Source organism: Mastigoproctus giganteus, chromosome 5 (assembly GCF_048544385.1).
Source record: "Mastigoproctus giganteus isolate SK-2022 chromosome 5, ASM4854438v1, whole genome shotgun sequence".
Classification (NCBI taxonomy): domain Eukaryota; kingdom Metazoa; phylum Arthropoda; class Arachnida; order Uropygi; family Thelyphonidae; genus Mastigoproctus; species Mastigoproctus giganteus.
The window spans coordinates 237,180,739-237,193,091 of record NC_143579.1 but is presented as its reverse complement, the minus strand read 5'-3'; the positions used below and the strand labels follow the sequence as shown (position 1 = coordinate 237,193,091).

The window sequence follows — 12,353 nt, the reverse complement described above, 5'->3', positions numbered from 1 at the left end:
TGAGAATAGCCAATTGGGGAGGATGACTTCCTGCACCTGAGATTGGATCAGCACTTAAGAATTTCTCCAGCCTTTTACAGAATTTAAACCCAGACTTGCCCAAATGAATAACAAGTGGTAAAAACCACTACACTGTAATGGAGGCCTAGGGATTGAAGTAAATTCCATAACAGATAGTTGAGTATTTGCTACCATCTTTCCAGATTCTATATAAAATTTCCACTATCCTAGAATGCAGAAGTGTTTTCCCCCACAGTCACTATTTTGTTTTTGCACTTAAGTGACAAACATATATATATATATATATATATATTTTTTTTTTCCACCTTTTGTTTAAAGACTTTATAAATAATTTAAGTACTGTGTGTGTTCATAATCACACACACACACACACACACACACACACACCCCTCCTGTGGAGGACAGTGCATTTTAATTATAAAGACCTGGTGAATGTTTTCAACAATATTGTATCATATTCTTCAGTGAATTATGTTGGACCTTGTTAAAGATTACCATTAACAATTAAAACACTGAAAACCATTCAAATTAATAAAGGAAATTTGAGAACACACAATAAAAATAAAATACAAATAGTACTTTAATAAAGTTTAATAATTATAAATAAAATAAAATAAATGAATCATTTACTTTAAAATTCTTCAGATAAAAATATATATTCACACACACCACTTTTCATTAAGTTTAAAAATTTCCTTCTATATAAAATCAAAACAATGATATAAAACTTTTAAACAGAAATAAGACTTCAATCCATCTATTGTGTTGTATTGTAAACAAAAGTCACATCAACTAATATGAAACACAGACTTGATTATGTTAAAGCTTAGATAAATAGAATTTTTTTCAAACCAAAAAAGTTTCGAAAGCTAGTGCAGTATGTGGATTACAAAACCAAATGTAGCTCAAACTGCCTCATTTTTAACTTTATTTGTGAAACTTAAATTGCAATTAATACTGATAGTTTCTGATTTATCTAAGAGTTAAGCAAAACTAGCTGAAAACGTATGTCAGAAATCATCATGATTATGCATGCTTGTCACATTAAACACTTTTATAGTACTCTATGAGCAACAAAAATACTTTAGCCGACCGGACTAGCCAGGTAGGTAAAGTGCCTGCCTGGCAACCCAAAGGTCGTGGGTTCGATTCCTGCCTCAGGCTTGGATCAAAGTACTGCAAAAAAAAAAAAACCTTGGGAGGTGCATTATGGCCACAGAATGCCTATGCGCCAACAACTACCAAAAAAAAAAAAAAAAAAAACTTTAACACTGACAAGTACAAGAGCACTGCTTTGTAATCACTGTTGACTTCACAGGTTTAGAATCTTTCACAGGTCCTTTAATACACTGGGTGCCTTTCATTACAGTGCTTGCTGTTGATGTAGCCATATCAAGAACACAACATAAAAATTAGCAACTACCCCCTTTCACATCACATAACATTGAGTTATTCATAAGTAATAATCATTAAAGTGATCTTTAATATCACTTTAATAATTATCAACCACGATTTCAGAGGAAAAAGTATTGCAGGGGAAAAAAATACAGCTATGTAAAACTGGCACAACCATCTTGATGCTATATGACAAAGGAAACTGTAAAACTTGTGCCTGTAATTTCTGGACTTACTTTACCTTAAGTGGGAACTGTATAACCCAGGGTACAGCTCTACATCAACTGATCTCTCCACCCAATTTAGATATAACATTTTTGGCCAATCACAATCTATTGTGTAAACACATATTGTTAAATTAGGTCAGTAACCCCTATATTTGCAATACAATGACAATGCTAACAGATAGTATACTCACAAAAGTATTCCATCATATTGCACACTAGCTACTGAATTTATCTTTGCAAACTAGATTATACAAAATGCTTTTTCTCCTGTAGAAGCTATTGTATCAACATGTTCTCCTTGTAGATTTAACAGAAATTACATTGGCAGTAGGAATTAAAAAAAAAAAAAATTCATCTATTGTTTGGTACGTGAGAATTGAATGTCATATGTGGTTGGTATTTCATGAGCCTCTGAAAGCACTCATTTCTTTTGGAATCAAACTGTATTTATTCTATTTATCAAAGTAAAATTCAGAACAGAAATAATCCCAGTAAAAGCGATTTTTTGAAATAACTATATGCAAGAGAAAACAAATTTTTTAAGGCAACTTAAATAGTGAAAGAACATGTTTTATTTCAAACATGGAGCCATTTAGGTCTAAACTGAATTTCCAAAATGTCACTGAAGGTAGAAATCAGATGCAATGTCTGTTTTCATGAAACAAAAACAAAATGCAAACATGGTTGTGCTATTCACCAACAATGCATAAATGCAATTTTGGATTATAATGGCAATATCACAAGGCAACCAAGCAATCATTTTGATGTTTATATTAGAGGACTATGAATGAAAATTTCAGAATGGGCATTCAAAGACATTAACTTTTTTGCTGAACATGCACAATGTTGTGTAACTCATGAACAGTAGATCGTATGACAGTTTGAATGAAGTGTGGGGAATAAAGGGATCTACAATCTTGAAGGAAAACTGAAGCCCTCTTAAGTCTACAATAGTAATGCAACTTTAAATTAGAATTTTATTTTTAGAAAGGACATAAAAAAAAAAAAAAAAAAAAAATTAAGTTTTGTAGCAATCCCTTGCTTTGGTTGAGCTATTCTGTACATTTGATCCAGTACTTAGAAGAGCACAGGAAACCTCTAGGTTTAGCAATCTACTAAGATGTTACCATTTAGTACAGAGGCAACAGTAGTGCAGTGTTCAATTACTTTGAAATTGAACACTGTAATGGAATTCCAAATTTCATAGGTTAAGTAAAGAAAGAAAATTACTTGAAATACATACAATGAAATTAAGTTTACAAATCAATTCAATGAAATAAAAATTTTGGCAGTTATCACGGCTGATCATTACAGAACAAAATTTAGTAAAATGAGGGCCAAATGTGTTATAAACAATTAACACATCCACAGCTTCTCCATTTTACATTTGATATATTTTCCAACTGCTAGCACCATTTTGTGTTCAGTGATGCCAATTGCTTGAGTGAATTAAATGCATCAATGGAAATATTAACTGATGCTTTGCCCAAGGTGAGGGCTGACCATAATGAGGTATTCAGGCCCTAAATTCTTCCAGAGAAAATGAGGTATGAAAGTCAAGTTCATATATGCCATATGACTTTCTCCAAAGGCCATCAACTATGACGTACTAAAAGACTTCCTTACACAAAGGATCTCTATTCTCTAGAGAATTGTAAGACCCCAAAATACATCAGGTTATCTGATCGTAATTTTCCTCTCCACTCCCTCCCCAAAATGAGCTTTATGGTTAGTAGCCAGCTATTAAAATTTTAAACCTTGTAGTTTTCTTGGTAATTAGTCAATGGGATATCCTTTGATTCCTTGTTATAAACTAACAAAAATCATATGACTTTTGTTGTAGTTTAATAATGCAAATACAAACAAACCTATTTTCCTTGAATGTCTTTATAATTACAAGTTGTTTTTTTTCTTAAGTTTCTGAAAAAATAAATACAGAGCAAAACATATGGATCTTTCATATCCTGGAATGAAAAACAATTTCAATAAAAGGACAAAAACTCACCTCCACTCCATCCAGTAAGATTACTAAGACATTCATATTAATTCTCTGGACATAACTAAATATGAAGTTATGGAAGTCATGACTACAAACAGATTTCAAAATTGTTCTTAACATTTTGAAATATTAAATTTTGTGTATGTTTTGTAAGCCAAGAAATGGAAATCAAAGTGCCAATGAGTCTTTAACTGAAAGAAAATGAAGCAATTCCCTTCTATAAAGCTAGCTTACCTGAACTTTCATAAAAACAGGCCTGAAAGAATAAGAGTCTATTTAATTGCTGAACACATCATACTAGAATATTACAGTGGACACCATATAATTAAACAGCAAATTTACAAAGGACAGTCAAAAAATAATGATACTGCTAATATGGAAAAATATTTTTTGTAGCAAATAGTCATCTGCAATAAAAATGCACACTGTTCTGCTATGCCTTTAAAGAGTTGTTGTTGTTATTTGGTTTTTAGGAGCATTAGCAACTAAGGCCATATTGCTCCGGGATATGCGGTGGTCATTCCCTGACCTTTCCGCATCCTCTGTATTTGGTAGTGACGGGCTCGAACCCCGGTCTAATCAAGAAGCGTGTGCTACGCACTGCTGCTCCTTCCCACCTGGCTACGGAGGCGCCTTAAAGAGTTACAATAGTTTCATTGAATGTAGGCTACAAATTAAGTGGTCTTAATTATATTAAAGGATTTTGTTTTGTGATATTTAGCAAAGAATGCACAACACAAATTGATATCAAATGTTAGCTTCACTTAGCAATTTTCATTAAACTACACTGTTTTAGAGAATCTTCAATGCCAAAAACAAAAAACTTTATTTTACCACATAATATTAAATTATTGAGCAAAATTTCTTAAAATCATTTTGCTGAGCTCATTGGAATAAAGATCTGCTAATTTTTAACAGTATCATTTTTTTTTTAAAATCCTACTTAAAATTTCAGAATTCAACTATGAAAGTGATAATCAAAAGTTATGTATAATTTAACTTGTAAAAATTAAATTTATATGCTTGGAAACAGTGGTTACACATTTTGATGGTATAAGTAAAGCAACAATCAAATCTAATAACTTCAGAATGCATCCATAATTTTCTTGTGAATTAAAACAGAATTTTATTAGATATCCAAACAGGTGATGCTAAACTTGCTAGTAACATTTTTTTTTCCATAACCCAGGATTATCATTTTAACAATGGCAATAATGAATACAGTTTATCAGTATTTTTTTTATCGGTAATTTTTTTTACCAAAATATTATTTATTCAATCAGAATTAAACATACAACTTAGATTATGAAATCACAACAATATGAAAATTATAAAAATTTCAAAAACAATAATTTACATTATTTTGCATTAAAAAAGTGCAATTAAATGTTATTATCTGTTTGAAACATAATAAAACTAATAATACTTGTTTTAGAATTTTTCCTACTAAGGATCTAAATTTCTGTTTTTTACACACTACTCAAATTTTATATTAGGAAAAGGAAAGAAAGACATAAAAAAATAAAAAATAAAAAAATTAAATCCACACTTCTTAGTAAATGGCTTAATTCACGAAATCTTAATACAATATTCCATTTTTGTTTTTTATAAAAGCCAAATTTTATCACCATTTTTCACTTTGCTTGCCTATATATTTAATTTTTTGATACCCAAAAATGGACAGTAAGCAGGAATAGATCCTTTTATGCACTATCCTGCAAGGTTATCTATCTGGGAAACAATGAAGCCCAAGCAAGGGGGACATGTATATGAGATGCGAATGCCAAGGTGAATGGAGAAAAGGGTTTGTATAACATAAAGGAATATAGAATAGGCATATTAGACAATGCTCAAGGTGGTTTCAATTGTTAAGAAGTTGTATGGGTACATACTGAGATGGTTTGGACATTACTACAAGGTAACCTGCAGAATCCTGATTAAAGGAATTGCAGCAACAATGTTGCTAACAGCAGAGAAGAAGATGATAAATAAGGAAAACACGAAAGAACAAATATTATAAATAACTTTTGGTGAATAAATCTAATAAATGCTCATTGGAATATAAAGACAATTACAAGAGGGCTAAGATATGTGTGAAAGAAGTTAAATCTTGGAAATTTTGGAAAAGATAAGGAGAAAAGCATCAAGAAGATGGAAAAATGTTTCTGCATTTAGTTTAAAATTTTAGAATGGGGAGCAGAACAATAACTCAGACAACCAATAAAGATAAGCCTGAAATTAAAACATAAGAGAAGGATATTTCGGAAGTATGGAGTAAATATTTTGCTAATTGAAAGAGATGAAGATATCATCACTGAAAATATCAAGTATGGAAAGGTAACAGATGTACATAAAATCAGACCTGAAATGCAAAGCTTGAAAGAAAATAGTGTACACATCTTATTGTTCAGAGTAGTTTTCTGAATAAAAAGTTGCAAAAGATTGGACCAAGGCATTAATTATACCATGCGCGGCACCTGCGCGGTGATCTGATTGAGGTGTATAAGGCCTTGAATGGGTTGAGCACACTGAATTCTGATGGGATCTTTCCACTTGTTCAGATTACGAACCTAGGGGGGCATAAATTCAAATTAAGAAAAGACAGATGTAGATTAGATGTGCGGAAATTTGCCTTTAGTAGCCAGCGAGTGGTTAATTGCTGGAACAAACTTCCATCTGTCGTTGTGGAAGTTGATAGGTTGAATAAATTTAAGGAGGAACTGGACAGGCATTTGGAAGGAATGGTGTGATATTATTTTTTTTTTTTTTTTTTTTTTTTGGCTGATGCTGCATAAGCTCATACACTTGCTTTCTTGCATCAAATGCCACTGCTACTACTACTACTACCAAAAAAATAAATCTAATGTAGAAATAAATATGAATTTGAAAAATAGAGAAAGTTCATTCCTTTAGTGTACAAAGTAAAATCAATCTATGCAAATCTCTTAGTGAAAGAAACCAGAAATATTGTGGTTTCTTTGCTAATTGAATATAATCTTGGAGAAGAATATGCAGATTTTAGACCAAACAGTGGATTCACACCTAAGACAAATTATAGAAGCATTAATTTTTCTTAAAATTTTAAAGAAATATGGAAATAAAGATATTGTTTAAAATGAATAAAAAGTCTTGTATAAAAATGAAGAAATTTTCCAAAGGACAAAATTAACTGTTTATAATATATGGTTTTTAAGCCTGCTTTAGCCTACAATAACTGAGTAAGAAATAAGGGAAGTGATTAAAAATTATATCTTCAGAAATGGGTACTGTTAAGAAAAATAAATGGAACTAACAGATAGAACAAGTGGCAAGACCATGCTACAAATCGGAAAATAATAATAATAATAATAATAAAATCTCAGGGTAACAAATATCTAATCAAAAGTGAATGATGCACACTTAAGATGGCATGGGAATATAGAAAGGAGTTCAGCCAAATAGATATTTTATAATTTGCTTATACTCAGAAATTTAAAATTAAATGTAAATTTAGATTTATTCTAATTCATTTTATCCTGGAAGTTGGAAAAGAAGATCTCCTATTTGGATATTGAGGTAACTCTCAAATTTATTAGTACAGCTTATAAAAGGAGATAAATTGAGATTTTTTATCTCTTAGATACTTTACAATTTTAAACAAAAATGAATGGTATAAAACTTGTCACACCAAAAAGTGTGACAAGTTTTATACCATTCAAAGGTATCAAAAATTAGAAGAAGTGGAGATACCCATGGCTAAAATTCTAACAGAAAATAGGACAGCATGAAAAGAAATTAGTGAATGGAGAGCAAATAGTTGAAGAGTTAATTTGTTCTACCATAATGATCTGTACATCCATTGCATATAAAAGATTTAAATAATAGCAATATCTGAATAAACTTGCATTTATTAAAAAGTTAAGAAAATAAATTCATATTGCATTACTTAATATTAACTTTAAAATCACTAGCTTCATTTATAAAGACCACATAATGAAAACAGCAGCAGCATCTTTAACTTAAGACGGGCTAACCTCCTCTAGCTAAATAATAATAATAATAAAAAAAAAAAAAAAAAAAAAAAACACATTATCTTGCATGATAAAAGTACATTTACATAATTTGAGCTGCTCATTAGCTTCACCTCACATTTCATTACTCACTATTAAACTTAAACAATACAAAGCAGTTTCCAATTTTATGTTATTTATATATTTTTTTTTTAACTAGACCACCATATAATGAAAGTGGCAGTCAGTATCACATAATAAATATAAATTTTTCACAGGCAATAATCTGCCACATTCACTGAAACTGCTATATGTCATGAGTTTTACGTAAATACACAAGGAAATGATGCATTATTTACTATTTTTTTTTTTTTATTGAAGAAGAAAATTTTATATCTTGCAACTATACCTTGTATGACTAAAAACAATGCTTTCAAAATTTTCACAAAATGAGAAACTATATAGCTGGATCATATATCTAGATAAGGCAATACGAGATTGAAAATATACACATTAAAGTACAAAAAGTGTATTAGATGTGATATTGCATTTGTTTCCCCTCATACATTTACAAGCAAGTTTCACTGTTTATTGACAACAGCATATTTTAAGTAGTTGTATTAAGCCATATGTTACCACTGTCCAAGAATATATTATTAGAAAAAAATTTTCACATTTAAAAACATGGGAAGAATCTAAAGGACTAAGATAGGACCTACTTGGTTCAAGCCCATCAACCTTTACTTTGCTAACATCCACACGTGACTTAACAGGAACTTTTATAGGACTATTTGGTAACTCCTTTCCTGCAAAGTGTACTGTTACCTGGTAGAAATAAAGCTTTTATTTATTTTTTTATCCTAGATCATAAAGTACATACGATAACATGAACTATCTTGAATATGTTGCGTTAATATTTTCCTAGGAAAGAATATAATTCCATAACACTAAACATAAGAGTAAAAGACATAAAATTCTGTATCCTGTATTTGATCTGGTTTGGTTTGTTTTGGATTTTACTGGTGCATTAGCAACTATGGCTATAATGCACCAAAACCATCTGTATCATGTAAGTAGCAATACTTAAGATGTTAGCAGTTTTAATGCTATAAGAACGAAGTGAACAAAAGAATCTGTGTGACAGCCGGGACAGAGAATAATGATGGGGAAATCCAAAGTTCCCCTTTATTATCATCCAGGAGGTAGCACTGGCATAAAAAGCTGCAATGGGTATTTTTAACCAATCCATTGGCCTGTAAGTGGAGTGCTTGGAAATTAATCTATTGCTTTGGTTTTAATACCTGGAGAAAATTCTAGTTCTATAAATTAAAATTTAAAAGATATAAAGAAATAAGTAATTTTTAGACAAATTTACACATTTAATGTTTGGCATTGAATGGTGGATGTTACTGCATCACTACATTTCTTTTAAATAAACTATTAATTGAATGGAACAAAGGAGTGCCTTACGAAGAAAGGCTTAAGTTTTGCAAATTACAGTGTCTGGAGACTAGGCACCAGCGAGGTGATCTGATAGAGGTGTATAAAGCCTTGAATGGTTTGAGCATGCTCAATGCTGATGGGATTCTTCCTCTTGCTCAGAATAATCACCTGAGAGGGCATAAATTCAAATTGAGGAAAGACAGATGTAGGATAGACGTGAGGAAATTTGCCTTTAGCCAACGAGCGGGTGGTTGGTTGGTTGGTGGAACAGACTTCCATCCCTTGTCTTGGAAGTTGATAGCCTAAATAAGTTTAAGGCTCAGCTGGACAGGTATTTCGAATGAACAGAGGGGCGAAGTGGAAGTGGTTATTTATTTATTTTTTTTTTTTTATTTTTGGCTGATGCTGCATAAGCTTGGCATCAAATGCCTCTACTAATGCTAATTTGTTGAAGTGGTAAGTATCTCAGAGTTTAAATTTAGTTAACTTCACATCTTTGGATAAACTATTGAAAGTGAAGTACCTGTAATTAATAACACTGGCTACACTATGTAGTATTAGTAGTGGCGAATGATGCAAGAAAGAGCAAGTTTATGCACCTTCTGTGAGGGTGGGGGGAGGGAAAACTTCCCACATTACCTGTCCATCCCCCCCAATAGTTGTCTAGTTCTTCCTTGAATTTATTCAAGCTATTCACTTACACAACAACAAATATAAGGTTGCTCCAACAATCAACTACCCACTGTCTGGCAGAAGGAAAACTGCATATTTATTCTGCAACCATCCTTCTCCTTCCTTTATTTGAATTTATGCCCCCTCATGTGTAGTCTGAGCAAGAGGAAAAATGCCATCAGCACTGAGCTTGCTCAATCCATTCAAAGTTTCAAACACCTCAATCGCCTACTTACCATGGGGCAGTTTGCAGAAATGAAGACTTTCTTTGCAAGACTACCCTTTTCTTCATATCACTAATCTTAATGCCCTTTTCTGCACCTGTTTCAGGAGATCCTCATCCTTCCTAAAATGAGGCCTCCAGATCTGCATGCAGTACTCATGGTGCAGTCAGTCTACCCATTGTATAAGGCAATAGGATAATCACCTCCTTATCCTTGTTAGCAAAATTCTTGTATATCATTGACTGCCCCATGACTGTCGTGACAACCTGTCTCCAACTGTTTTTATCCATAACAGTAACTTGCCCATAATACCAGGCTGATCCAATTTATAAAGCAGACTCTTATGTGTAGTGGTATCAAAAAGCATTCCTGAAATCCAAATATATATCATATCAGAATTATTTTTTGCATCATAGTATCCAATCAAATGGGTCAGACAAGATCACCCCTTAACAAACTCATGTGTTGATTGCAGTATAACTGCACTCTTGTCTAGATGGTCTTGCCATACTTCTTTAAGCAGTGACTATTTCCTCTAGAAGAGAAGCTAAGTTTCTTTTCCAGGTCTGTAATTACTTATATCATCCTTTGATACCCCTTTGGGAATACATTTGCACATCTACAGTTGGCAGAGATCACCCCTGAATCGAAAGATCATCTCATAATTATGGCTAATTATAACTGGGTAGATCCCATCCATCCGAGATTACTTTTTTATGTTTAGCTTCAATAATTTCCCTTCCACTTTCCTCTCAGTTGTTAAATTCCTCATTAGCATTAGTTGAGGCATATGATGCAAGAAAGCAAGCTTATATAGCATCAGCCAAAGAAAAAAAAATTCCCATTTCACCCACCTTATTCCCTCCAAATACTTGTTTAGTTCTGCCTTGAACTTGTTTAAGTTTTGGATTTCCAGACTATGACAGATGGATGCAGATGGGTTTCTTTGAGCTGATGGGAAGAATCCCATCAGTCCCAATTAGTTCAGATAATCGATGTTCTACTGTATTGTTATTTTTCTCATACACGTTTTACTTGACAAAAGTGTAACCAAAAAAATAAATGAAATAAAAGATATTATTTAAGATCTTTTAATAAAGGTATTAAAATAAAATCCTTCATAACAAAAATGTAACTTTCAGCTTACAGAATAATTTTAATATAAAATGATAAACCTCTTATATTATAAATATAAAACATCAGTGAGACTTCTGTTGCTGCACCAATATCAACAGATACTTTGCATTAGACTTATACTTTGTAACTTTTAGAGCTATGCATGCAGCACTAGTTTCATCTGTAAGACTACTCCTACGACCGACCAGACTTAAAAGTTCATCACAGAGAACAACAACTCAAGAATACGTTGATGAGAAAATTGCTAGTATTTTCTCATCAACAATTGCCAGATTTTTTAAACAGACAAAATTTTCAGGAATGGAATTCCAAACTTTAAATATCTCATTTTCTGAAGTTAGCATTAGTAAAAGCACATGATGCAAGAAAGCAAGCTTATGTAGCATCAGCCAAAATAACCCAAATCTCCTAATATCACCCATTCATTTGCTCCAAATGTTTCTCGTTCTGCCTTGAATCTATTTAAGCTATCAACTTCTACAATGGCAGATGGAAGTTTGTTCCAGCAATCAACCACCCGCTGGCTAAAGGCAAACTTCCGCACATCTATCCTACAACTGTCTTTCATCAATTTGAATTTATGTCCTCTCAGGTGACTATTGTGACATAGTGCCTATGTCACACCAAACTGACTCGACACTGCACTGTCCAGCGATGTCAACTGGCTGCACTTCCTTGGATTTTGTGTTTCTTAACTAATACCTTCCTATACTGTCAATTATTCCTGTACACATAGTACTCCCCAAATTTGAATTCTGCATCCCTTATATCTGAGTGACACCACGTCTCTGATATTCCACCAATATCTGCCTTTGATGTCTTGATTAGCACTTCAAATTCATCAAATTTATTTACCAAACTCTTAGCATTGGTATACACACAAGCAGTGCTTTTTTTGTGATGGTATGCAATGGTACGGCATCATCATCATCGGCCATTTTCAATCCACTGCAGGATGAAGGCCTCTCCAGCAACTTTCCAGTTCCTTCTCTTTTGAGCACTGGCCATCCATTTACCACAAACTCATGAATTTCATCTATCCATCTCTGCCTTTGTCTTCCAGGATTTCTTCTAGCTCCTCTTGGGTACCATTCTGTTATTTTTTTAGTCCATCTGTCATCATGTCTTCCATCTATGTGTCCTGTCCAAGACCATTTTAGTTCTTTAGTTTTGATAAGAATGTCCTTTACTTGAGTTTGCTGCCTAAGTGTATTTCTCTTCTTATCTAACAGTATGATTCCCAATA

At 32.5% G+C, this 12,353-nt stretch overlaps 1 protein-coding gene across 4 annotated transcripts in view; it reads right to left on the bottom strand.

Annotated features, from left to right (window-relative positions):
- The window catches only part of LOC150086308 (filamin-A-like), a 470,984-nt gene that overhangs the window by 241,827 nt on the left and 216,804 nt on the right, over window positions 1-12,353 (bottom strand). For all 4 annotated transcript variants that reach the window (XM_090374465.1, XM_090374466.1, XM_090374467.1 and 1 more), the window contains exon 15: window positions 8,351-8,456. In XM_090374465.1, the coding sequence (XP_090230591.1) occupies window positions 8,351-8,456 (106 nt within the window). The remainder of the gene's footprint in view (window positions 1-8,350; window positions 8,457-12,353) is intronic.